The following is a 24412-nucleotide window of genomic DNA, read 5'->3' on the forward strand; positions in this document are numbered from 1 at the left end:
TGTGCCATTTCACTTTTGATTCTGTTAGACTTCTCGAAGCAGCGAACTCGGCACACCGCAGTTAACCTGAAAATCTCTATAAACATGATGAACTCTCGAGACATTTGGTTCGGCAGCACATCACCAAAAGCATCAGTTCCGTTGTTCCCATGGGTCAGCCGCCTTTCGTTTGGTTAACTTCTTCACAGTTGAAAAATATTGTGAAGAAATTATATGCATGTTGTTTCAATTAGAACTATTTACATTCGTACACTTAAAATATATACATACACAAACAATGTATTTCTTAAAAGTCGTAACACACCCAACATCTCTTCATACTATACATACACACAGCACATGCACGCTTGTGCTTGGAGCTATCAAATCAGTTTACAATGAGACTTCCCCATGGAGCTGCTGAGCTTCCGAAAAGCAAAATGTTAAGATTTTCTGAGCTTCCTACTGAACCAAGATGAGATGCTCAAATGGGGGGGGGGGAATAAACAAATTAAATCCATCTTCAGTCACTGTAGTGTCATTTACCCCAAATTCTGTTTTCTGCATATAGCCATTGTGCATTCTTGTTTATAGCAGAGCCAGTTAATTGGGCTTTACTGTAAGGGTGCAGTAATTAACAGTCAATATCCATAAGATTGAATGTAACCTCTTCACTTTTAGTGCAAATGGGGGCTGTTTTTGGATAATCATGAAGAAATCTGTGGCCATGTTGTCACTGAGGGGGAAATGCTCAACCCGAAACGTTATTGCATAACAACATAACATCTACCCATCACACAGACAGCAAGTTCTTCTTCTCCACAAAAGGTACATACATATAAATAAACATTTTATAGCATGAAATAACCACAGTTAATTGACAGAAAGCAAGTCCATTCTATAAACAAAAGAGGTAAAAGCCTATGGGTGAACTTTAAAGGCCAGGAGTTCCTCAGAGTGCATGTTGTTTAAGGAACGCAAGTCAGGCAACTTCAAGAGCAGTTTTGTAAATATAGAGGCTTCGTTCGGATGGTTTTTTGTGATTAAGGTCCTAAGCACACGGATTAGTGTTTCTTGCAACGCTTCCACCGAGTTGACATTTTCTATTCCCGATCGTTCTAAACAACAGAAGAGAACGGAACGGAGACGGTTATTTGGTGTGCCAATTTAACACTGGTTAGTATGAAATTCAACTCTATGTTCAGCTATTCGTCAAAGCATTTGTGTTAAGTTCGTGGGAATTCAGGGTTGACTAATGAAGAGCTAATACAAGTGGAGGCATAAGCCTACATACTGAAGCTTTTAGTTAGGTGCCTGTTTTGCAAAGCACTTCCCAACATCCTCACATAACAAAAAAATCCTACCCTAAGTCAAAAGGGTTATAGCCAAGGTTAGCCAAACTCAGAGTAGTCCCACTGGAATTAGTGAACGTGACTAACTTATGTTCGTTTATTTTAGTGGGTTTACTCAAAGGTACCCGTGGAATGCAGAGCAGTGTCCCTTTATTTTGTGATGCTATGAACAATCCAGAAGTCCTCTTCTTTTGTAGCAAGAGGAATTTTATGGAAAGGGAACAGGAATGAGGACCTGTCTGCTCTACTTGCCAAGTACATGGGGCCACTTTATCTTCTGCTGTACAGCTCTGCAGCAACTAAGGGTTCACCCACACTTACCCCGTAATTTTTAGACGTTCAATTTTTAGGTTTCGCCCCACCATTTTCCCCAGGAAACCGTGCCGTTTACTGATGAATCAGAACAAACGCCAATGGGTTTTCTGCATAATAATGCTTCTTCCAATTCAGCAGTAAACAGTAGGTATTTTTACCCCTAGGGAAAGTGGCAGGTTGAAGGAAAAACCTCTTGGACAGTGCCTAGAAAGTGTGGACACGCCTTTTGTCTGAAATACGACCATCTCTGGTGGGCCACCCTGGGGGCCTAGGATAGTGTGGGTCTCCTGCTTCACGCGGAGAGGAAGATCCATAGGTGGAGAAAGGCCCATGCATGAAAGCATTCTCCTGCTTGGACTACTGCAATGTGCTCTACGTGGGGCTGCCTTTGAAGGTGATACAGAAACTAATCCAGAATGTGGCAGCTAGACTGGTGACTGGGAGCAGCTACCGAGACAACGTAACACCAGTCATGAAAGACCTACATTGGTTCCCAGTACATTTCAGAGCACAATTCAAAGTGTTGGTGCTGACCTTTAAAGCCTTAAACGGCCTCAGCCCAGTATACCTGAAGGAGTGTCTCCACCCCCATTGTTCAGCCCGGACACTGAGGTCCAGCTCTGAGGGCCTCCTGGAGGTTCCCTCACTGTGAAATGTGAGGTTACAGGAAACTAGGCAGAGGGCCTTCTCGGTAGTGGTGCCCGCTCTGTGGAACACCTTCCCATCAGATGTCAAGGAAATAAACAACTATCTGACTTTTAGAAGATATCTGAAGGCACCCCTGTTTAGGGAAGTTTTTAATGTTTGATGTTTTATCATGTTTTTAATATTCTGTTGGGAGCTGCCCAGAGCAAATGCTTCCATTCCACGAGATTTGGGGAGGTGGTTGGGGTAGAGAAGAAGTACATCAGACCTGGAGTGTACTTGCTTTTCTTTCCTATTAGGATTAACGTGAGGGGAAATTGTAAAAACAAACAAGCTGATGGCATGAACCCACCTGACATGCAAGGGTACATTGGTGCTTTTTCTGCAGCATTGCATGTCAATGAGAACGCATCCTCTCAGGTCGCTTAACAAACAGTAACCCTTAACCATGGATTTATTGCTTTCTCAAAAAGCCAAAAGCGATTTGCAATGAGTAAAATCCTTGACACTTAACATAAACAAAAGAATGAACAGCAAAAGGATAAAAATCACACATGAAAAGTGGCCACAAAAAGAAAAAGTCCTCACAGGTGTGGCGAAAGAGAAATTGGCACCATCCATTGTTACTAATGGAACAGAAAAATAAAGCACTTGAAAATTTGCCGTTGTTCAAATTCTTCCACCCCACATCAGTGACGGAAGGATGTAATTCTCAGGTGCTCTGAAGAAACCGCCCCTTATTTATAAAAATAAACAATACTCCCCAACCCATTGGCTAGATTTCTTTTATTCTGAAAAGACGACAAATGTGCTGATTTTAGATCTGGAGATATACAAGAATATTTTATTCCATGGTATGGATTAACTTTCTTACCAGCAGACACAAGGACCACAGCTGTAAACAAGCTCATTTCTTCATCACTAAGGTTCAGGGCATTTAGTTTCTCACTAAACTCAAACATGGAGTTGAGCAGATCACCAGCTCCCATTGAACGCAGATCGTCCACACTGTATTTCTTTCCACTAAGAAAAGTGACAGTGCGATCCTTTGCATCAAATAAGGATGCAAACCGTACCATTAAAACCTACCCAAAAGAAAAAAGAGCAATTAAAAAAAGATTAGACCAATCTACAGGAAATTAGGGATAAAAGAAGTCAGTGTGTAACACTATACATTGATAATGTTGTTTGAATGACAGCTGATGAACAGGTACAATTGCTTTTTTAAAAAGGAATGTTGTTTCTGTACCTGAAAACAGGCTTCCCCACAAAATGACCAGCACAGAAAACTTCCTGCATCACCAACATACCTCCACCTGTGTAATACTGTCTCTGGTCTACAGCCTACTTTTGTATTGTTTATAAAACACCCTCCACGATTTTAAATACGGGCACTATATAGGCTAAAATAGTCTCACAATAAATGTCTGGACAAGATGAGTTCGCTTATACAAATGGATTTCAAGCAAAAATAAATAAATATTTTAAAAGGTAGTGCAGAAAGGAGTACAGTAGAATCTCGGTTTTTTAGCGTCTTGGAAGCCGAACGTTTCAGTTTTCGAATGGCAAAAACCTGGAAGTAATTGCTTCCATTCTCAAAAACACATAGGAAGTCGAATGACTTCCGAGCTGCGTTTCTCAATTTTCTAAGTTGAATTTTCCAGCCGTCCATTGCACCTCGGTTGTCGAATGTTTCGGAAGTTGAACGGTCTTCCGGAACGGATTATGTTCGACAACCGAGGTTCCACTGCATTTTGGCTTAACAAACCAGAAACAAGGAACATTTCCCTGCACGTCCTGCTCCCACATTTGCAGTCTGCTCTTGCACTTCCCATATACCGTATTTTCTGGCATATAAGATGATTGGGTGTATAAGACGACCCCCAACTTTTCCAGTTAAAATATAGAGTTTGAGATATACTCGACCGCAGATTCTCCACCTGGCGTATAAAACGACCCCTGACTTTTGAGAAGATTTTCCTGGATTAAAAAGTAGTTTTATATGCCAGAATATACAGTAATCTCTTCCCCCATCAACCTTTCTGTTCCTCAAAACTGTGCACATACTGTACTTGTATTTCCTCTGCATCAGGCTGAGGAAGTGGTGTAAGCACATCTGCCACAATCTGTATCTATCCTGTAATTTCTAATGAAATGCTGCATTTTTATGTTTTCCCGCTAGACTAGTGTCAGTTTCAAGCGAGAAAAATAATGACCCATCAGCATTTTAAACTGGAAATGTGTGCGCAACACAAGATCATTCGGTTTGCGTCTCATCTCAGGAGAGGAAGTGATATTTCTATGGTTGCACCCAGAATGTGAAACGCCTTGCCTTGTGAAATGTACTCAACTCCTCCTAATGAAGACAGTTTCAAGTTTAGCAAGGCTTTTGGGCTGATGTGACAAGACACCACTTTTACGTTATGGCTTAAAACTGCTGATCCTGTCTCTTTTGACTGTTCGCAATAGTTTCATGGCACCCTTCCCATAACAAAAGCTACCAGACATATAAAAAAAAATCAGGAGTAAGAGATCAGTGGTTTGGCTTTTGAAAAACAGGGGGTTCACCGTACTTAACTAATTGGGAATTATTGGCCTACATCATTTACCAGAACGGGATCTGTCAAAAACCAAAGCTCACATCATTGCATGTATGCTCTGGAGAGAAAACATGCTAAGTGTGGTTGAGCATAAACTCACACACAATGTCCCTTGAGGGGGACGGGGTAGTGGTGTCATAATATGAATAATAATAATAATAATAATAATAGTAATAATTTATTATTTATTCCCCAGCAACCCTGAGTGGCTCCCAACAGAATATTAAAAACAGAATAAAGCATCAAACATTAAAAATTTCCCTAAACAGGGCAGCCTTCAGATGTCTTCTAAAAGTCAAATAGTTGTTTATTTCCTTGATATCGGATAGGAGGGCGTTCCACAGGGCGGGCGCCACTGCTGAGAAGGCCCTCTGCCTGGTTCCCTGTAACCTCATTTCTCGCAATGAGGGAACCGCCAGAAGGCCCTCGGAGTTGGACCTCAGTGTCCGGGCTGAACGATGGGGGTGGAGACGCTTCTTCAGGTATACTGGGCTGAGGCTGTTTAAGGCTTTAAAGGTCAGCACCAACACTTTGAATTGTGCTCGGAAATGTACTGGGAGCCAATGTAGGTCTTTCAAGACTGGTGTAATGTGGTCTCAGTGGTCACTCCCAGTCACCAGTCTAGCTGTCGCATTCTGGATTAGTTGCAGTTTCCAAGTCACCTTCAAAGGTGCAGTAGTCTAAGCGGGAGATAACCAAAGCATGGACCACTCTGGCGAGACAGTCTGCGGGCAGGTAGGGTCTCAGCCTGCGTACCACAGTTACCCCATTCAGGATCAGGGAGTCCTTCAGACCCACCCGCCCCCTGTCCCCCAAAAAGAGTATTTCTGTCTTGTCAGGATTCAGCCTCAATCTGTTATGTGCTAGGTGATTCAACACAGTCCCACCTCTAAGGCCACGTCACACTGACATTCTGTAAGGGTAAGAGGGTAAGAGAACTGAACTCTTATTCCTGAGGGGAAGAACAAGCCAAAGTAGCAGTAGTTTTGTGCAAAGATAACCTCTGCCAAACATTTTGGATGACTGCTGCAGACAACTACCAAAGTCATCAAAACAGCAGCACTAACTTTTGATCCATTTTTTACCGACAAGGCTGAGGGGCTGGAAGAAATGGTCAAAACAAAATGAATCTATTATATAAATAGCTCGCCACAGCAAAACATCTGCAATACATTCAATTAAGATAATATTCACCTCAAAGGTTCCAGCCTTCAGAAGGTTTACTTGGTCATGTTGTGAAAGGTCTCGGAAACCTGGGACACGTTTGGCAAACTCCACCACTTCCTTCACAGCAGGAGTAAAGCTCATGGAAAATTCTTCCCAGACTTCATGACCAGACTTATTTGGGTCCACAAAAGGGGTCTTGTTCATTGGGCAAACCTAGATATTTATACACACAGTCTCAATATTCTATTCCAAGCAAACTGACCAAGAGATTTCGTAGTTTCAAAAATCTTCATAAATTATTACAGTAACAGGAACATCATCAAAATATATTTGGAGACTAGGCACGAAATGTGTGAGGCCTGGATTAAAATTAAATATGTTTTACGATCCACAGTGCAGTTTAATGAAAAAATATTGTTATGAAAAATTCACTTCCAAGACTCAGCCATTTTTAAAATCAGAGCTTAAATTGATCGGCTGCATCTTCCTGAAATCTCTGTGTGCATTTCATCTCTCTTCTGTTTTCCAATGCACATTAAAAACATGGCATACAAATCATGAGAGAAAGAGAGCTTAAAAGTTGCATTTAATTCTCAAGTAAAAATACTGTGAGCCTGATCACCACCAAGTTTTCAGTGAAACACGGCAGCTGATTAAGTTTCAGTGACACTAATTTTCCTAGCAATTCACAATTCATTAGATGACAGTTAAAGTCTTTATTACCCAACTGACTGAATTCTATAAAGGGGGGGAGGCCCATTACAGCACCTTAAGGCTGCTTCACACATGCTAAACTGGTTTTAGCATTACAACAATATGCCTAACGAAGGCTTGTGTTTAAGCACTTCTCCCTCTTCTGGATCAATTGTGGGGAGCAGTTCACTTCTGCTTCCATTTTTGATTAACCACAGTTTGCCAAGTTGTGACAAACTGTGGTTAATTTTAACTCTGAAACAAGGCAACCCCATGACATAGTTTATGCAGCTGGCTACATTTAGAGTTTGGATAACACAGCAAACTGGGATTGATTAAAAAAAAAACGAGAAGCAGAAGCTTCCCAAGATTAGAAACAAACCATATTTGGGGTTGAGGTTTCATAAAATATACCTCAGTTAAACACAATACGTAATAGCAAACATTTCCCACTATCAGTCATTTCCCCAACCATACTTTTTTCTTTCAATTGGAAAGAGGTTCTTTTAGTGATGGGCCAATTGATTTTGCCACCACCCCCAAAGAAAACCTCTGTAATCTCCCTCTCGTATTCTTTGTTGTTGTCATTCCCCCGAGTTTATTACTTCACTAAACAAGGCGGTCCCAGGGAGAAGCCACTCCCAGCCCATGTGACTAGTTTGAACCTATGCCAAGTAACAATCCTTTAAGAGAAGTGTGCAAGAGAAATTAAGAATTAGTTGTACCAAGTGCATCCTTTCTCCGGGGTTGCAGGGGTAGGCGTTCATAGACACGTGCTGAGGAAAGCCACTTTGAGGCCTACCATTGCAACTTTTTGAGGCGGCGCCATTAGCCAAGTTCACAGAATGGCTGTTTGTAAAGCAAAGGTTACTATGCCCATTTGGATAATGCATGTTGTTTCGCCCTTTGCGCTGTCCAATGAAACGTTGTTCATTCCCACCATGATGGGCGCTGCTTATGCCACTATTACTGGTTTCACCACAACCACCACTGTACTTGAGGTTTCTCTCCGTATTCTGGGGCTGCCCAGGAGTGGGAGGGTTTTTGGGTTGCTCCTGGTTGTACATAAAGGTATCTTTGTGGGCTCTGGTCACCATGCCAATCACTTCTTCCTTAGCAATGTCAGAGGCGGGAGGGGGAGGTGGGGGGAGGGGGAGAACAGGAGAAGGAGAAGAATGGCCGCCGGCGTTTTCCTGCTCTTCTTGAGGCAGCAGAAGCAAAGGTTCTTGGCTGTCCCTCGAGGCTTCGTTGGACAAATGATCGCTGAACTGGGTGTTCATCATGGTTTTCATGGCGCTTTGCATCTCAATCAGCATCCTCTGCTTCTCACGTTTAGGAATCCGGCCAAATCGAACGGCTTCGGAAAAGGAACAAAAACAAAACAAGGCTCTTTAGCTACACGAGGGGCTGACAAATTCTAGCGGAAATGGTGTACAAGCAAACAAAACTCTCCCCTGCTTCAAAAACAAAACAAAACACAGAGAATCACATGTCTCTCAGTGCTTTTTTTTTTTACTGGGGTACACAGTACCGGCACCTCTTTTTTGTTGTTAAAAAGTGTGGCACTTACTGTAACAACGTCATGGTAAGTACTGGCACCTATTTTTTGCAGGGGGGGGGGAGCACTGATGCCACTGATTAAACCAGTGAGTGTATTTTTGATGGTAGTTCTGCAAACAAGGACTAGGGGACTGTGATACTTCTTATCTGAGCCCAAGGCAGCTTCAGATGTGTGCGGTTTGTCAAACAGGAGCTTCGACTGAAAGGCCAAACAGCAAACTGCTTTTGAAAAGGGAGGGGACTTTTACATGATTTGCTGGTTGAATTGACCCATATGCAACCCACCTTGCAGCCACGTGATGAAAGGCAGGTTATAAAATGCATATAAATAAATGTCATAAAAAGGGTCATCTGTCTGAATGGGGGTATTCCCTGGGCTTGAAGAAGCCTAAGGAACTTTACCAGAGAAAGCAGCCCATATTGGCTACCCCGGTTAGCGATGTGTTTTCGCAACTTGCAGTGGTAAGAGATTACTTTGACTTCCTTTTCCCACAAACACAAGCAATAACACGATGCAGGAAACCGTTTTCATGCCGCAAGTGGAAGAAGTAACAGCCGTCAGTTGTGTAGCTAAGAACAAGCTACGGCGTCGTTTTAAAAAGGCATGGCCGCTTACAGTTTGGCAGCTCATGTAAAGTATAAAGGCTTGAGAGAGAAGAAAACTAGCCCCTTATGCTGGTCTGCCAATATGGAAAAAAGATGATGTCAAGCAAAATCAGATTCTGGTTGGACAACCGCCATTACTGCCTCCCAGCTGCAGGACTGGTTTTCATGTGTTTCCTCCCAAGATCCCTTAAACCCTCAATCCCCTTAGAAATTAATGCATATTGTTTCACCATTTACCATACTTTTCCGTGTATAAGGCTAGGTTATTTTTTTAAAAGAATCGTGCTAAAAAGTGGGTGTCGTCTTATACATGGGTAGTGCATAGGGTGGACGTATGATTGGTTGCTGCCGAGGCTGTCAGGGGCTATTGTGCGTGTTATTGGTTGCTGCGTCAATGGGTGGTGTTGATTGGCTGATGCTTTGGCAGTTGGGCAGGTGATTGGCAGTTTCTGCCGGCGATGGGACAGATGGGAGGCGGATTTAGTGACATGTTCAGGTGAGCAATTTTCAGCAATCCCCCCTACAAAAAGCTCAACAACCCTGGGCAATCCTCTGCAAAAAAAAAAAAAAGCTCCCCTCACTTTCTTAAATTTGAGTCCCCCAAAATAGGGGCGTCTTATACATGGGGGCATCTTATAGACGGAAAAGTACGGTATATTGTCCATTCTCAGTGTAATGGATACAGTTTATATCACGGACAGAAGGCTCATTACCAGGCTTCACATGCACTACCTCTGTAATCCTTACCGCAGTCCTGTATGCTCAAGTCAGAATTTTACCAATTCCCCCCCCCCACACACCCCACAAGGAAGGAGTGTAATGAAAAAGTAGCAGGTTGTCATTAAGGCATCTCATAAATTCATGGTTGAGGTGACATTTGAATCAGTTTGCATGTCACACCATTACTCAACACCAGGGTTTCCCAAACGTGGGTCTGCGGATATTTTTTGGACTACAACTCCCATCATCCCTAGCTAGCAGGACCAGTGGTCAGGGATGATGGGAACTGTAGTCCAAAAACAGCTGGAGATGCAAGTTTTTGGGGAAACCTGCTCTAGACCAACTTTTATAATTAGGTATGAAAAGCACTACAATTCACCTTTTTGAAGCTAACTGCTCTCAAGATAGAAACATACCATCTCTTGACATCCCAACCGACAAACATTTTTTGAACCGGCACTGCTGGCACCTGTTCCTATTCATTCTCATTATAGAGCAGTTATTATTCTTCAGGCACTTCTTGTATTTGATATTTTGCTGGATGCTTCTTCTGAAAAAGCCCTGAAAAGAACAAGCAATTGTTAAGTTTCAAACCACCTTTTTTTGCAAGCAATTTTCAAGCATGCCCCATCAACAGAAACTTGCATTGTAACCTAGAATCTGGCTATGCTGACAATAATATGGCAACTGATGTCCCTAAGCAGCACCCTTTCAACCAAGCACGTTTCAACAGTGGTTTTTTTTTGGGGGGGTATGCATACCCTTAAACATTTTGTGAAGCTAAGTTTGGCCTCATTGAGGGGCAGTATTTCAATATGAGTCCGACTCTTCGTGACCCCATGGACCAGAGCACGCCAGGCATGCCTATCCTTCACTGCCTCCCGCAGTTTGGCCAAACTCATGTTAGTAGCTTCGAGAACACTGTCCAACCATCTCATCCTCTGTCGTCCCCTTCTCCTTGTGCCCTCCATCTTTCCCAACATCAGGGTCTTTTCTAGGGAGTCTTCTCTTCTCATGAGGTGGCCAAAGTACTGGAGCCTCAACTTCAGGATCTGTCCTTCTAGTGAGCACTCAGCGCTGATTTCTTTGAGAATGGATAGGTTTGATCTTCTTGCAGTCCATGGGACTCTCAAGAGTCTCCTCCAGCACCATAATTCAAAAGCATCAATTCTTCGGCGATCAGCCTTCTTGATGGTCCAGCTCTCACTTCCATACATTACTACTGGGAAAACCATAGCTTTAGCTATACGGACCTTTGTCGGCAAGGTGATGTCTTTGCTTTTTATGAGTATGAGTAGGAAAATGAGAGTAACCCTAAACATTTTTTTAAAGGAAAAAAGCACTGCATTTCAATATTCCCAGTCCTGGACATTGAGTCCCCCAAAAGGATGGAAGGCCACAATAACAAGACTTGCTTAGGAGATTCTGGATAGGTTTTTAAGCTTGTAGGGTTAGGGTTTTAGAGCTGCGACAAACATCTGCTACCCACCAGGAACATCTACACTTGTCCCTGAAATTCTACTTGCCAACTGCTCCAATGAGATATTCACATTATAAAATTATACTTCACCTTGCACCCCTCACAGGCATGGACGCCGTAGTGGAATCCTGAAGCAACATCTCCACAGACTTTGCACAGCAGGACCATGCCATTAAATTCTATAAATAGAAAAATAAGCATGACAACCTAATAGAAACAACACATATTTGACTTGTGTTACATTGTTTTTTGTTAAGAGGCAAATTCCAGTATACCTGAAGGAGCGTCTCCACCCGCATCGTTCAGCCGGGACAATGAGGTCCAGCTCTGAGGGCCTTCTGGGGGTTCCCTCCCTGCGAGAAGTGAGGTTACAGGGAACCAGGCAGACGGCCTCCTTGGTAGTGGCACCCGCCCTGTGGAACGCCCTCCCATCAGATGTCAAGGAAATAAATAACTATCTGACTTTTAGAAGACATCTGAAAGGCAGCCCTGTTTAGGGAAGTTTTTAATGTTTGATCTTTTATCGTGTTTTTAATATTCTGTTGGGAGCCACCAAGAGTGGCTGGGGAAATGATTATTATCAATAACACTATTGACAAAATGGGCGTAAAATGAATTCCACACGCCTTCCCACTTAGTTGATTCCCTCAACTAAGAAACAAAATTGTATCCAGGCCTTACGAGTGAGGATTCCCAAACTTGGGTCTCCAGCTGTTGTTGGACTACAACTCCCATCTGCTTAGCGAGTCGGACAAGTACTCAGGGATCCTGGGAATTGTAGCCCAACAACAGTTGGAGACACAAGTTTAGGAAACCCTGCTTTAGTAGTTGGTCTAGGGCAGGAGTAGCTAACCTGTGGTTTTCGAGATCTTGCTTTAATACAATTCACACTATCCTTGACAATTCAGATCATTAAGCTGGGGCCAATGGGAGTTGGGAGTCTAATGACCATAGGCTGGCTATGGTCACTCAAGAACTGAGCTATCGGCCCCAGTCATCATGGCCAATGGTTAGGAATGATGGGAATCTTACAGCATCGAGAGGGCCACACAATTCTATCCCTTGCCTTAGAACAACTATAGGAAGCCTGCATAGAATAACCATGCATGTGACCATCACAGAGATGCTTCCCCACTTGGGAACTACGGGGGGGGGGGGAATACTGTCTCTAAATTTCCCTCTGCATTTTGCTGTCTTCAGGCTGCATGTTTATCATAGCACCAACACAAAATTTCAGAGAACAGCAAACAGGTACATCTGCTTCGTGACACCAAAATGTGAGCACTGCAATATGTTGGTGCCATCGTAGTAAACACACTTTCACAAATGTGTAGGATTCAAATGCTGGCCATGATTTGTCATATGAAGTTTTTTTTTTTTTTTTAATTACCCTGAAGTTATTTGAAACCTGCATGCTAGGGAAATCTTTTTAGTATCAAATGTGTATGTGTGTATATATCCATAGACAATATTTATGCACATATACATATAGATGTAGATACAGCGGTACCTTGGTTATCAAACGTAATCCGTTCGACTCCCGGAACCGTTCAAAAACCAAGGCGTGGCTTCCGATTGTCTCCAGGAGCTTCCAGCACTCAATCGGAAGCTGCGGAAGCCGCGTCGGACGTTCGGCTTCTGAAAAACGTTCGCAAACCGGAACAGTCACTTCTGGGTTTGCGGCGTTCAGGAGCCGATTTGTTCGGGAACCAAGCCGTTCGACAACCAAGATACCACTTTATACACACAAATATACCACCAAATTGCAAACAAAGAAACACCCTGGGTGCTGACTTTATCAACAATGAAAATCTTGTTACCCGCGAATCATGTTGGAAACAGTTTCCAAGTAGAGTCAAATACAGAATCAACAGTTAGGAAGATTAGCAACCGTTTCAGCACCAAGCAGACTCAAGGAAAATTATTTCTAGTTAGCTCTACAGATAACAACCAAGTTGCTGCTGGCCTCTGGGGGGGGGGGGAAACCCACAAGAAAACTTGCCAAAGAAAACCCCCACGTTCTATTACAGTAAGCCATGATTTTACGCTGGGATTACGTTCTGGGATAGCAGCCCAAGCCAAAATTTGTGCAGTGGCAAAGCACACACTTTTCCCTCAGAGATGTCTCCGTTTCAATCCCTGGGGTCTGCATTTAAAAGGAACAGTTAGTAGGGGGTGGGAAAGACCTTAGCCTGAGACCGGGGGGGCGGGGGCGCTACCAGTTAGATTAGGCTGTATTGGGTGAGATGGACCCAGTATGGAATTTGGCATCTTATATTCCTTCTACATTTAAAATAATATACACAGGAAGACTTGGGTGCTGTTACAGATTGAATCTAGCCCTATGGAAGATAGAATCTGCGGATGATGAGTTTTATTTTGGAGTTCCCACTACTAACCGTGCACAGCACGCTGCCAAACTTTTACCTACTTTCTGTTCGGTGATTTCCTTCAAATTTACTGTAAGCAGACAATGAGCTGTATAAAAGCAACCTTTTACACAACTGGAAGCCTCGATGGCCTCAAAATGGGGAAGGCTGCTTAACTGGGATGGTTGGAGGGTGGGAAGTTTGGGGGTCCTTTTATAGTCAGATCTCGACTTTTAAACTTACTTGTGGACCACAGGTCAACATGGCCTGTTGGCACCACTTTGCATTCTGAGGCAGGAGCTCCAGTTTGCCAGAGGTTGAGTACCAGAGCTACAGTCTATCTAGAAGGAAGGAAGTCAGAGGTTAAGCACTGAATGTTAAGTGCTACAGGCTCCAGGCAAAAGGATGCCCTCAGGCCTCAGACAAATATATTTATTTAGTGTGGACAACATATCAATGATCAGTTCAGATGTTAAGTTTGCCAATCATGGTTTGGGGATTGGGAATTCCCAATGTGTTTAGAGGCCTCTTCCTCCAGCTCCTCCCTTTTAGCTTTTGCTATAACCATAGCATGCCATTATGCCTGAATCAGGACTAAATATGGATAATGCTAACTAGGAGAGTCTCCAAACCATGGTTTGAAGAATCCTGATCTGTAGTCAAACCCAGACCAGCCCCAGTTTAAACACAGCAGCAGCAAAGCACAGGGGAGAAGAGAGATGGATGGAGCCCTAAGCACATTCCCTTCCCATTCTCCCAACCATAGACTGGAAACATGATGCCTGAATTGAGCCTAAACGAAAGCAGAGCTACTACAAATGAATACTTACTTGTAAGTCCACCATGGCCCTTGGTCAATGCAGTTACACTGGGCTGGCTGGCCTTAACGCCGTCATCCAACTGGTGATTCTTTGGTACTCCATCAGAGCCCCCTTTCCTCTTGCTGCTGCAGCTGCCGTCTGAAGAGGAACTGTTTGGTGAGTGCGGTACAGGTGACGAGGACAGGAAGCTGCTCTCTGATCCCTCGCTGTGGCACGAGGCAGGGCTAGAGGCTGAACTTGAAGAGCTGACGTAAGCAATCACACCACCTGTCGGAGGAAGAAAGCAGGAATACGTCTACCAGATCACGGATCCACTTTACAACCCACTTCCAGAAGTCTCTCCCACACAACATGTAAACAAACCCAGTTCCAAACGCCTTTCTGGTTTTCTGAATCGGATCACGATACATACTGTAGTGTCTTGCTTTTAGCAATATGTTCCGAAACAAGTCACAGTTTATGAAATTAGTTAAGAACGGAAAGTAGAAAATGCAAGCATTTGATAGCTTTTGTTTCTGAAACGTTGGAAGAAAGGGAATCGGTGGACTTGTTTAGTATTCTGTATGATTTATGCTGTATGTGTGATGTTCCTTTGTGTTATTTTTATCTTTTTGTTTGTAAGCCGCTTTGGGATTTATTTGAATAAAAAACAACATAGAAATAGAAAAAAAGAAAAGACAAGACAAGACTCAAGACTACAGGTAGATTTTCCTTTTCTTTCATGTCTATGAGACGGCAAGCCATGTTTAAAACACGTGTACGTGTGTTGACAGAAAAGCATTATAAAAGTGTAACAGATAAATAATAGATAACTCTTAGCACCAACAAAAACTATAATCCTTATTTATTTCACATATATCACGTTCTTCCACTAAAAGGAGCTCAGGGGAGCTTGCATATGGTTCCTTAACAGGCTCCATGGCGGGTTTAGCTCCAGCACTATTGTGTACTGACAGGCCACCCTCTGGGCATCAAAGTGGCATGGGCTCAAAGACAACAAAAAGGAAGAAAGCAGTATTTTCATCCATGAAGGATGAACAGAAAGAAAAACATGGAGCAATTTGCTTTGGCGCACCTCTATAATTCACCAGGGACTGCCGCTTTTTGAAAGACAAATGGGTATCTCTACAAATAATAATTTAACAATGAAAGCTTCTCCCAAAGAACCCTGGGAACTGTAGAGAGCCTTTTGTTCAACAATCATAGTTCTCCTTCATAGAAGTACAATTCCCTGGGTTCTTTGGAATGAATGAAAGACAATCAGGGACAGATACTCCCCCAAGGGTAAATTTTTCACAAGCACATAAATAAACTCAGGCTGCGATGGTCTCGGAACTTACTCTGAAGAAGTCCTATGGTCAACAGTGGGACGACTCCAAAGCAAGTGGTTTGATCATTGCGGTCATTGGCACCTGCATCCCCCCCACAGGCTTTCTGCAAGGATGCAGGCTCCCAAGTAACTTAAGTGCTTTTGAAATTTTTACCTGATATTCTATCTTGCAAAATAAGAGTGAATGTTCCATCTTCAGTCATACATGGAAGGGAGTCAGTTTGTGTGTTGAAAAAGATCCCCCTTTTCCAGGTCATATGACAGCTGAATAACCCCTCAGAGAACACAATTCCTAGAACAAATGAATTTTATTTTTTTTATAAAAATGTGCTTTTTGAAACCAGCTTGCTTTTCACCCTCATTTTTCCAAGTGAACTTACATTTCTCACAGCTTTCAAATTTTTATTGTTAGGATTCCGTCTTAGTTTCTCTCCCTTCATTTATTATTATATGGCAAAGCCACTTTCCAGTGATACCAAAGGGGGGGGGGAGAGAAAATTCTGCATTAGCAGAATTTCAAAACCTACAAATGAACTTTCCCCTCTCTTGGAATATACAAGTCCCAAGTCGAAGAGCCTTATTTTAATTTCATTTTCTGTGAAGACACGAGACTGGCATTCTACTTTGAGATTATTGAGGGTGCTTCCAAATGGGTACTTATCATGGGATTCGAACTCCCCATGCATGCATGACTACAATCTGTAGGGCATCAAAGTCTGTTCCCCTTCCCCGTTTAATGTGGACTTCCTCTTCCCGGGGGAAATAACAAAAACAAGAAACCCAAAACCCTGTTGCCAACAAACCATTTGCAGCATTAAATGAACTTGCTTGCAAATTCAACCCCATTTGGAAGTACTCCGCAACCCAACAGCTTCCTAAAGCAAAGATTGGTGCAACTGTATACTCTCCAGTAATTAGCACCGACGCACACCTAGGTCTACAGCTACTATCATACAGGCTTCTGCACAACAACTGATGTGCAGGAGCTGATCTTGCAGACTGAGCCCATTTTCTCCAGGTGCCTTTGCAAGTGCCAGAAAGAAAAACCGCCCCCATTCTCAGGGCACGCTACTGCTGCCCATGGAATAGCTTGCAACATGGCGACAGTCACCATGTGGCAATCCGGAACATGCTTACTTGAAACTGAGGAGATCTGGCATTATATTGAAGGCTGCTGCTTTGGTGTTAATGCCTCTGTGACTGCTTTCACGACCTATTAGATTCACATTTTATCAGTACTCTACAGCAGCATTACTAGGAAGTATTTTGGGGAGAAGAGAACAGGTAAAATATATTTTCAGGGAGCATGCTGCAATCTAAATGTCCTTCAAACATTGTGATTCTCAGGAATCCTTAAGAAAATATATTCACAGTGAGATTACCCTCCAGAAGGAATAATTTATAAAATCATGGCACAGTCCTAACCTCTTCACGTATGCCAGGTTAATGTTTGTCATGGGAAATCTAATTCATAAGTAACCACGATAGTACCGATGGAAGAAGTAGATTCAGGCCGCAATGAAAATTACATAATGCTTAGGGCTCCATAATTATTTATATTTAAGACCGGAGAGGGAGAATTATTAGCATTCCAGTGACGCATTTGTAATGGTAATGAAGCTTTGAAGCCCCATTTCAAATACGGTAAAACATGAAACGCTTTCAAAACTTTCAACAGCGTTCAAATTTGGACATATATAAACCCACATCCTAGCAGTGTCATGTGTGAAAAATGCGACTATTGCGTGTGAAAACAGATGGACACATGTGCACAGAATAATGCAAATTATTATAATTATAGCTCACTGCGATGGCGTTGGGGCATGTGCTTTGCCGGGAAGCCATTACACAACCTAGTAGCATAATCTCAATATCAGTTTAGCAGGGAAGTTTAACACACACATAAGCAGCCGTGTGTAAATGTATACAATGACTCAGACAGGGGAAACGCTTAACAACCTACACATAATTAACAGGCTAAATAATAGGAAGCATGGAGTTGGGAGGGACCCAGGTGGCGCTGTGGGTTAAACCACAGAGTCTAGGGCTTGCCGATCAGAAGGTTGGCAGTTTGAATCCCTGCTACGGGGTGAGCTCCCGTTGCTTGGTCCCAGCTCCTGCCCACCTAGCAGTTCGAAAGCACGTCAAAGTGCAAGTAGATAAATAGGGACCGCTCCGGCGGGAAGGTAAACGGCGTTTCCGTGCGCTGCTCTGGTTCGCCAGAAGCGGCTTTGTCATGCTGGCCACATGACCCGGAAGCTGTCTGCGGACAAACGCCGGCTCCATTGGCCTATAAAGCGAGATGAGCGCCGCAACCCCAGAGTCGGACACGACTGGACCTAATGGTCAGGGGTCCCTTTACCTTTACCTATGGAGTTGGGACTTAAAGGGCAATGACCCCCCCCCCTGGAAAGAAGCAAGCACTTACATTCCTAAGGATCTATATTAGGAGTGGTGCTATTTCATATTCACAAAGGATCTGGCTCACACCAAATCGCTCAGGGTGATGAAAACGAAGGGGGGGGGGGAGGCCATGAAGAGCTCTAAAAGGATTTGTCCAAACTAAATGGACGGGCAACGAAACAGCAACTGAAGTTCACGGTTCACTTTAAACGTAGAATGGTGCACGGGGAAGGGTGCAGAGAAAATAAATTCACACATACAAAAGAGGGGACCTTAACCGGGTGTGATTAGGATCCTAGTAGGGTCCCGGTAGATAGCTTTGTGAAAAAATCAACTCGATTTATTAGGAATGGGAGTGAGAATAAAATGGCCATTATCACTGTACCTTTTCATAATGCTTTCTCCTTTGTTCTGTACTTTTTACATGGTGATTCCCCTCCTCCTTCTGTTTCCCTGTGTCTATTTTTAGGGACCTGTCAAGAACGCTTTTTGTAAAGCACTATGTATATTCACACAGTGCTAGGTACATCCGTAGTGCTGGATTCAGAACGCTTTCTTTTTAGCGGAGGTAAAAAAGTTGGCCAGAACACAAACATTAAATCACTATTGACAAACATGTGACTGGTGTAGAGAAAGCAAATAAAGACACTTCTCTCTTTCTCTCATAACACTGCAATTTGGAATCGCTTGATTACATTAACTGACGGTGCATACGAGGCGGAAAGTACATGGAACGCATAAATGACACAGGGGATCTGCTGTGACAAGATGTGGTTGGTGTTTACTACCTAAGACAGCTGTAAAAGGATTAGACCAGAAATGAGGAATGTATGGCCCTCTATAAGTTTCTGGATTACAACTCCCATCATCCTTGACCATTGGCCATGCAAGCTACGGCTGGTGGGTGCTGGAAGTCCAACATTACGTGGAAGGCTATAGGCTGCCCACCCCCCTTGTGTTAAGACACTTTCATGGAGGATAAGTCTACCAGCTGTGATAATCTAAGTCAGGTTTCCCAAGCTGTTGTTGGACTACAACTCCCATCATCCCAGGCCACTGGTCCTGCTAGGTAAGGATGATAGGAGTTGTAGTCCGACAACAGCTAGACACCCAACTATGGGAAACCTGGGTCTACAGTCAAGAGTGCTTCCAAATACCAGCTAATGGAGAGGGGGAAACCCATAAACTATCGCTGGCCGCTATTGGAAACAGAAAGTAGAACTAGATAAGCTCCTCCATCAGATCCTGCAAAGCTCTTCCTATTTTTGTTATACACACACACATGTGGCGGTCAGCGGACTACAATTCCCATCATCCCTGACCACTGGTACTGTTAGCTAGGGATGATCGGAGTTGTAGTCCCAAAACATCTGGAGGGCCGAGTTTGGGGATGCCTGGTTAAGAGAGTGGGTAACCGAGGAAAAGTGCCCTCGCCCATGAACCAAAGTATTTAGCTGCGAAGGAAGCGGTACTGTGTTGAAATTACTTAACTGTAATATCTAAGTGACAGAAACTGAGTTGAGTATTTTGTAATCTATTCTGGAAACCTGCATATTTATCCACCTGAAGTGTACCAACTGATTTCTAGTAACTAGGAAGAGTTGTGCCTATAATATTCTGTTTAAACCTGACTCATCTTAATAGTTAAAGTAAATTAATTAACTTCTACCTGAAAGAATGCATTTCCTTACACGCTTGGTTTCATAAACTTCCTTTTGTTTAATAAAATATTTCTTGTTTGTTTGATCAACTCCTGCCTGAGACGCTAAATCATTTAAGTTTTCCCCACTAGATAATCTGTGGTAAATTGTAGAAATTCATGTAATTGGTGTACCGTGAGCGGTCGCACTATATTTAATTGGGGGCACTTAGCAGGAGAGGATCCGCCACATAATTAATTGGTGGTATTAAGTGGCTTCAACACATACTTAACTACCCTGTTAATTGTTTGTTACTATCTGGCAGACCTACCAAACACATTTTGAAGAGAACCTGATTGCTACTATTTTGCTTAAAAGCCTTTTCAAGTCATCCAACATCTCCCCCTAGCTCAATCCATTAATTTATTTGTATGCCCCTTTGCAAAGTTAAAACCATTCTCAAGGCAGTTTACAACATATTTTTAAAAAATTACACAACTACAAACATAACAAAAGTAAGTTATGAATACTGAAGAAAACATCAAAAAGTTCATTGCTTTAGGAAACTGGTGCATTGTTATATAATCAGTGTTGCATGAATTTTGCCGGCTCAGTCCATTTTATTACAGGGATTTGGGGAGGGCGAATTTCGTAATTCCCATCCCTTCCTGTCTCCTTCGGCTTCAGGACTGGTGGAGGAAACAGCACTTCCCTTTTGGTCCTTGAATAAAACTTTTATAAAAACATAACACCATCCTTATCCTCCTAGCCTCAGGCAAACTGCCCAATGTCCCTAGTTATTATGTAAGTCCCTCCGTAATCTGTTCGTGTTGCACCACCTGACGCCTATTCCGTGAGCTCAGCCATGAGGGAAGGGAACATGACTCTCCGACCTGTTACATTTCGAGCGCCGTGCACATGGGTCGTCTGTACATGTGAGAGAGCTAGGCGGTCGGCGTCACATGGATGCGCGCACACAGAAGCAGCCGCGCTGCCTGCACCAATAGCCAGCCTCGATTTCCGTAGCATTAAGGCAGCTGCGGAGCAGTCGGCAGAGGAGGAACTCGAGCGTCCCTAAGGTTCAGATACCCAATGAATGCGCACTAACTAAAGAGTAAACCTCCCCGAGCACAGGCTTTACTTCCGAGTAGAAATACGCCAGGGGAGGCAGCCCTAAATCTAGTAAAAAAACAAAAAACCTTAACTGAGGTTCTGTCCCCCCTAACATGCGCCCATGGTACCCCCTATTTCGGGGACGCGGAGACACACACGCGCGCGCCTCTTCCTTGATCCGATTCTCCATGCAAACGTATCCCCGGGTGTTTTACAACGGAGCCACGTTGACCTTGCTGCTCTAGACCCGTCTACTCGGAAACACGGCCTATTGGATTCTGTGACTCAGGCTAGGCTTTTCCCCTAGCCTAGTCCATTAAAAAGTCAAGGTGGGGTATCTGGGGTTGCAGCCACGTGCAGGAACAGGCTCGCTTCTGGGTAGCCACGAAGGAGGATCGGGGCGATCCTACCAGATCGGCCTGAACTCAAGGAGGGGCTTGAAGGCACAAGGATCGCGTCGCTACGGCGGCTGGATAGAGGGAAGGACCGGCTTGCGTTGCGACAGAGAGGCGTTTGCAAAAGAGCAGCGTCAAAGCTCCGCCCCGCAACCTCGAATGCACTCGGCTCTTTCGAAGCGGAGCGAGGTCGCCTTGGGGCCGCGCCTGCCTTGCAAGGCGGCTCCTCCTATCCAGCAAGGCTGGAGAGGGAAGAGTCACCGCCTGACAGAGGAAGGAAGGAAGGAAGGGAGATTCCCAAGTCTTCTGGGCGCAGTTTTCCAACGCGCCTCCCTCCTCCTCCATCCGCTCTGCTGGCTCCTGCCTGCCTTCCCCACGTGTCCTTTCCCCGCGCCGCCTCCTGGTTGTAGGTCACCAAAACAAGGGCCTCCCGCCGCCGCCTTCACGTGTAGCTCCACGCGGTCGCCAGCGGGAGGCGGCCGCCCCGTCCCGATTGTGTAATCCACGACGTCACAGCCAATCAGGGCGCAGGCGGCCCCGAACGTAAACAAAACGGCGCACGCGGCTCGCCCGACGGTCCATGTGAGCTGCTGCTTTGAGAACCAGCCGGATGGGGAATGGATGGGCGGCCGCGGAAAAAGAGAGAGAAAAGGCGCCGCAAGAACCCTAGACCCACCCCCTCCAGGGAGAAGGGAGTCCAGTCAGCCCCGAAGGAGGGAATAAGCTCCTCGGCCCCGTTTCCCGCACCGGCCGCTTCCTGCCTTCCCGGAGGACAGCATACAAAGCCCCCGATCCTGACCTCGAAGCCCTTCTAGGGCGCGCACGCCAATTCCACGCCGAACCCACTGGCCGAGATTCCTGCATTGCACGGGGTTGGACTAGATGACCCTCGGGGTTCCCTTCCAACACTACGGTGCGGTAATTCCATAGCAGCTTCGCTTCTGCCGCCACCGCAATTTTTTGCGCGCGGGGGGGGGCAGATCAGCAAGAGGCTGAAATGGGGGGGGGGGTCCGCTTGAGCATCGGGGGTCATGACCCTCCGGGATCAGTGGAGAGAGGGAAAGGGCTTCCAAGCCTGATGATCTGCCTTTCTCTCCTCCCTGCCCCGCAATCATCACTTCAGATCTCCCTTACAACCCCAAAGCTGCCCCCACTCTCTGCCGGCCCCCCGCCCCACTCACTTACCTGCATTGACTTCCATGGCGTCCCCCGATTTCTTCCACGCAGCTACCTCCGAAAGCCGGGATCATTCACCCGCCCGGCTGCCTCTCCCGACGGCTTTCCCGGGCTGCTGGGGCGCCTGCCTGCCTCGCACTCCGCTTGTGCAGAAAGAGCCGCTGCGGCAGCTGTGCCCAAGCGAGCCGCTCCCGCCTCCCCCCGTGTGCGTGGACGCGCCTCGTGTGTGCGAGGCGGGAGGAGGCCAGGCAGCCGCCGCGCCACCGTCGGGGATCGCTTGCTGAGCTGGGCTGCGGCTGCCGGCTCCTTCCTCCTCCCCCTTCCCCGCACGAGGGCGGGGAGAGTCACCGGGAGGGCGGCGCCGACCACGTGCCTCACCTCGCCGCCGCCCTCGCCTGGCCCACCCGCGCGCCGTCGGAACAGCCGCAGCATCGGCGTCCCGGGCCAGCTCGCCCCGCCTCCCCTCCCGACCGGCTCTCTTTCAACCCAGTGACACACTTTCCCCGTCCCTCGGGGAGAGGGAGCGACCCGCCCCTTGTCACGTGTCAGCCACGTGTGATGCCACGGACACGCGTCTCCGGATGGACGGTAGCAATTAGGCACGAGATCAGGGCATCGAAGTTCCTCTGAAATGCAATGGGGGTTTCATCTCAGGTCGTAATCGGTCGTGACTAATACTAGCTGGACTGGAGGCAGGGTGCTTGCGGGAGAATCTATATCTGAAGAAGTGTGCATACCAAGAACAAACTTAGTTGGTCTCTAAAGTGCTACTGGAAGGAATTTTTTATTATATTTTGTTTTATCTCCAGAAAAGCTTAGGAAAGGGGCTGGCAATAGTAATGACCTTGGAGCTCACAGGAATTCAAGGAATCAGATAATTGTAGAGTTGGAAGGGACCCAAGGGTCATCTAGTCCAACCCTCTGCAATGCACGAAACTCGGCTAAAGCATCCATGACAGATCTCCATCCAACCTCTGCTTAAAAACCTCCAAGGAAGTTCAATGGTTCATGGTCTCAGAATATTATAAATTTAACTGAATCCTAGTTTTCAATTGGAGTTCTTCCTGTTTTAATGTGATAATGATTATTATTGATATCAATAATATTATGTATAGTATAGTACATTGGTACCTCAGTTTTTTAGAATATTGGAAGCCGAACATTTTGGTTTTTGAATGCCGAAAACCTGGGAGTAACTGCTTCAGTTTTCGAACACTTTTTGGAAGTCGAACAGCTTCTGCTGCGTGTTTTTCAATTGTCTCCATTGACTTTGGAGACTGCTGTTTGTGCCTCGGTTGTCGAACATCATGGAAGTCAAACAGCCTTCCAGAACAGATTACGTCTGACAACCAAGGTACCACTGTACAGTACAGTGCAGTACAGTACAGTATAGTATAATTATTTCATTTATACCCCGCCCACTCTGGGTGGCTTCCAACACATGTAAAAACATAACGAAACATCAACCATTAAAAACCTCCCAAGACAGGGCTGCGTTCAGATGTCCTAAAAGTTGTGTGGTTATTTGTCTCCTTGAGTTCCACAGGGAGGAGATATAGAAATGTTTTAATAAACAAATAAGAAGCTTCGCATTCGGATGTGAAACATGGTAAATATTTGTGGATGAAGCTTCCTGCATCCTGGAGAAGTTGTTCAGAGCTGTAGGATGGAATTAATGTTGCTGGCTAAATACCGCCCAACAAAGCATAGCTATTTTTAAATAAGCCGCTGTGAAGATTTGTAAATTCAGGGAAAGGTTGAGAGAATAATCAAAGCAAATATTTAACATGTTTTCTGCCAACTCATCTTTAGTTTGCTTTGTGTTTTGCAACATTAACATGGCTATATTGCTATAATACCTCTTGCAGACACAAAAATGTCCCTTGTTCTTAACACTGGAACAATTTGCATTGCAGTTTTCAGTACTATATTACAGAAACATATCATTGTATTTGGTTATTTTTTGAAATACAAACTTTATGAGTCAGGTATGGGTTTTTATGTTTAGTTACAACTTCTTCTGGGTTTATCCATAATTAATGCTTATT

At 44.7% G+C, this 24412-nt stretch overlaps 1 protein-coding gene across 2 annotated transcripts; it reads right to left on the reverse strand.

Moving 5' to 3' along the window:
- Positions 1 to 814: 814 nt before the first annotated feature.
- NR1D2 (nuclear receptor subfamily 1 group D member 2) lies at positions 815 to 22561 on the reverse strand. 2 transcript variants are annotated; one of them, XM_033165576.1, is made up of 8 exons: positions 22374 to 22561; positions 14317 to 14574; positions 11208 to 11296; positions 10054 to 10198; positions 7477 to 8108; positions 6086 to 6271; positions 3166 to 3376; positions 815 to 1097 (listed from the first exon to the last, which is right to left on the reverse strand). In XM_033165576.1, exons 1-8 carry the CDS (start codon positions 22387 to 22389, stop codon positions 901 to 903), a joined length of 1734 nt encoding a protein of 577 aa, XP_033021467.1. In that variant the 5' UTR covers positions 22390 to 22561; the 3' UTR covers positions 815 to 900. The 2 variants fall into 2 exon arrangements, with proteins under 2 accessions (XP_033021467.1, XP_033021468.1); XM_033165577.1 differs by lacking the exon at positions 22374 to 22561 and adding an exon at positions 13730 to 13827 and having other exon boundaries at positions 14317 to 14376.
- Between the last annotated feature and the right edge of the window lie 1851 nt (positions 22562 to 24412).

The sequence above is a fragment of the Lacerta agilis genome, chromosome 12 (assembly GCF_009819535.1).
Source record: "Lacerta agilis isolate rLacAgi1 chromosome 12, rLacAgi1.pri, whole genome shotgun sequence".
In the NCBI taxonomy this organism is placed as follows: domain Eukaryota; kingdom Metazoa; phylum Chordata; class Lepidosauria; order Squamata; family Lacertidae; genus Lacerta; species Lacerta agilis.

What these genes read in the sequence shown, in the direction of transcription:
- NR1D2 (XM_033165576.1), bottom strand. An exon ending in CCGGAGAAAGGATGCACTTG is followed by an intron (nt 6,272 to 7,476) that starts GTACAACTAATT and finishes ATAAATATCTAG; the next exon opens with GTTTGCCCAATGAACAAGAC. An exon ending in TGTGGTCCTTGTGTCTGCTG is followed by an intron (nt 1,098 to 3,165) that starts GTAAGAAAGTTA and finishes TCTGTTGTTTAG; the next exon opens with AACGATCGGGAATAGAAAAT.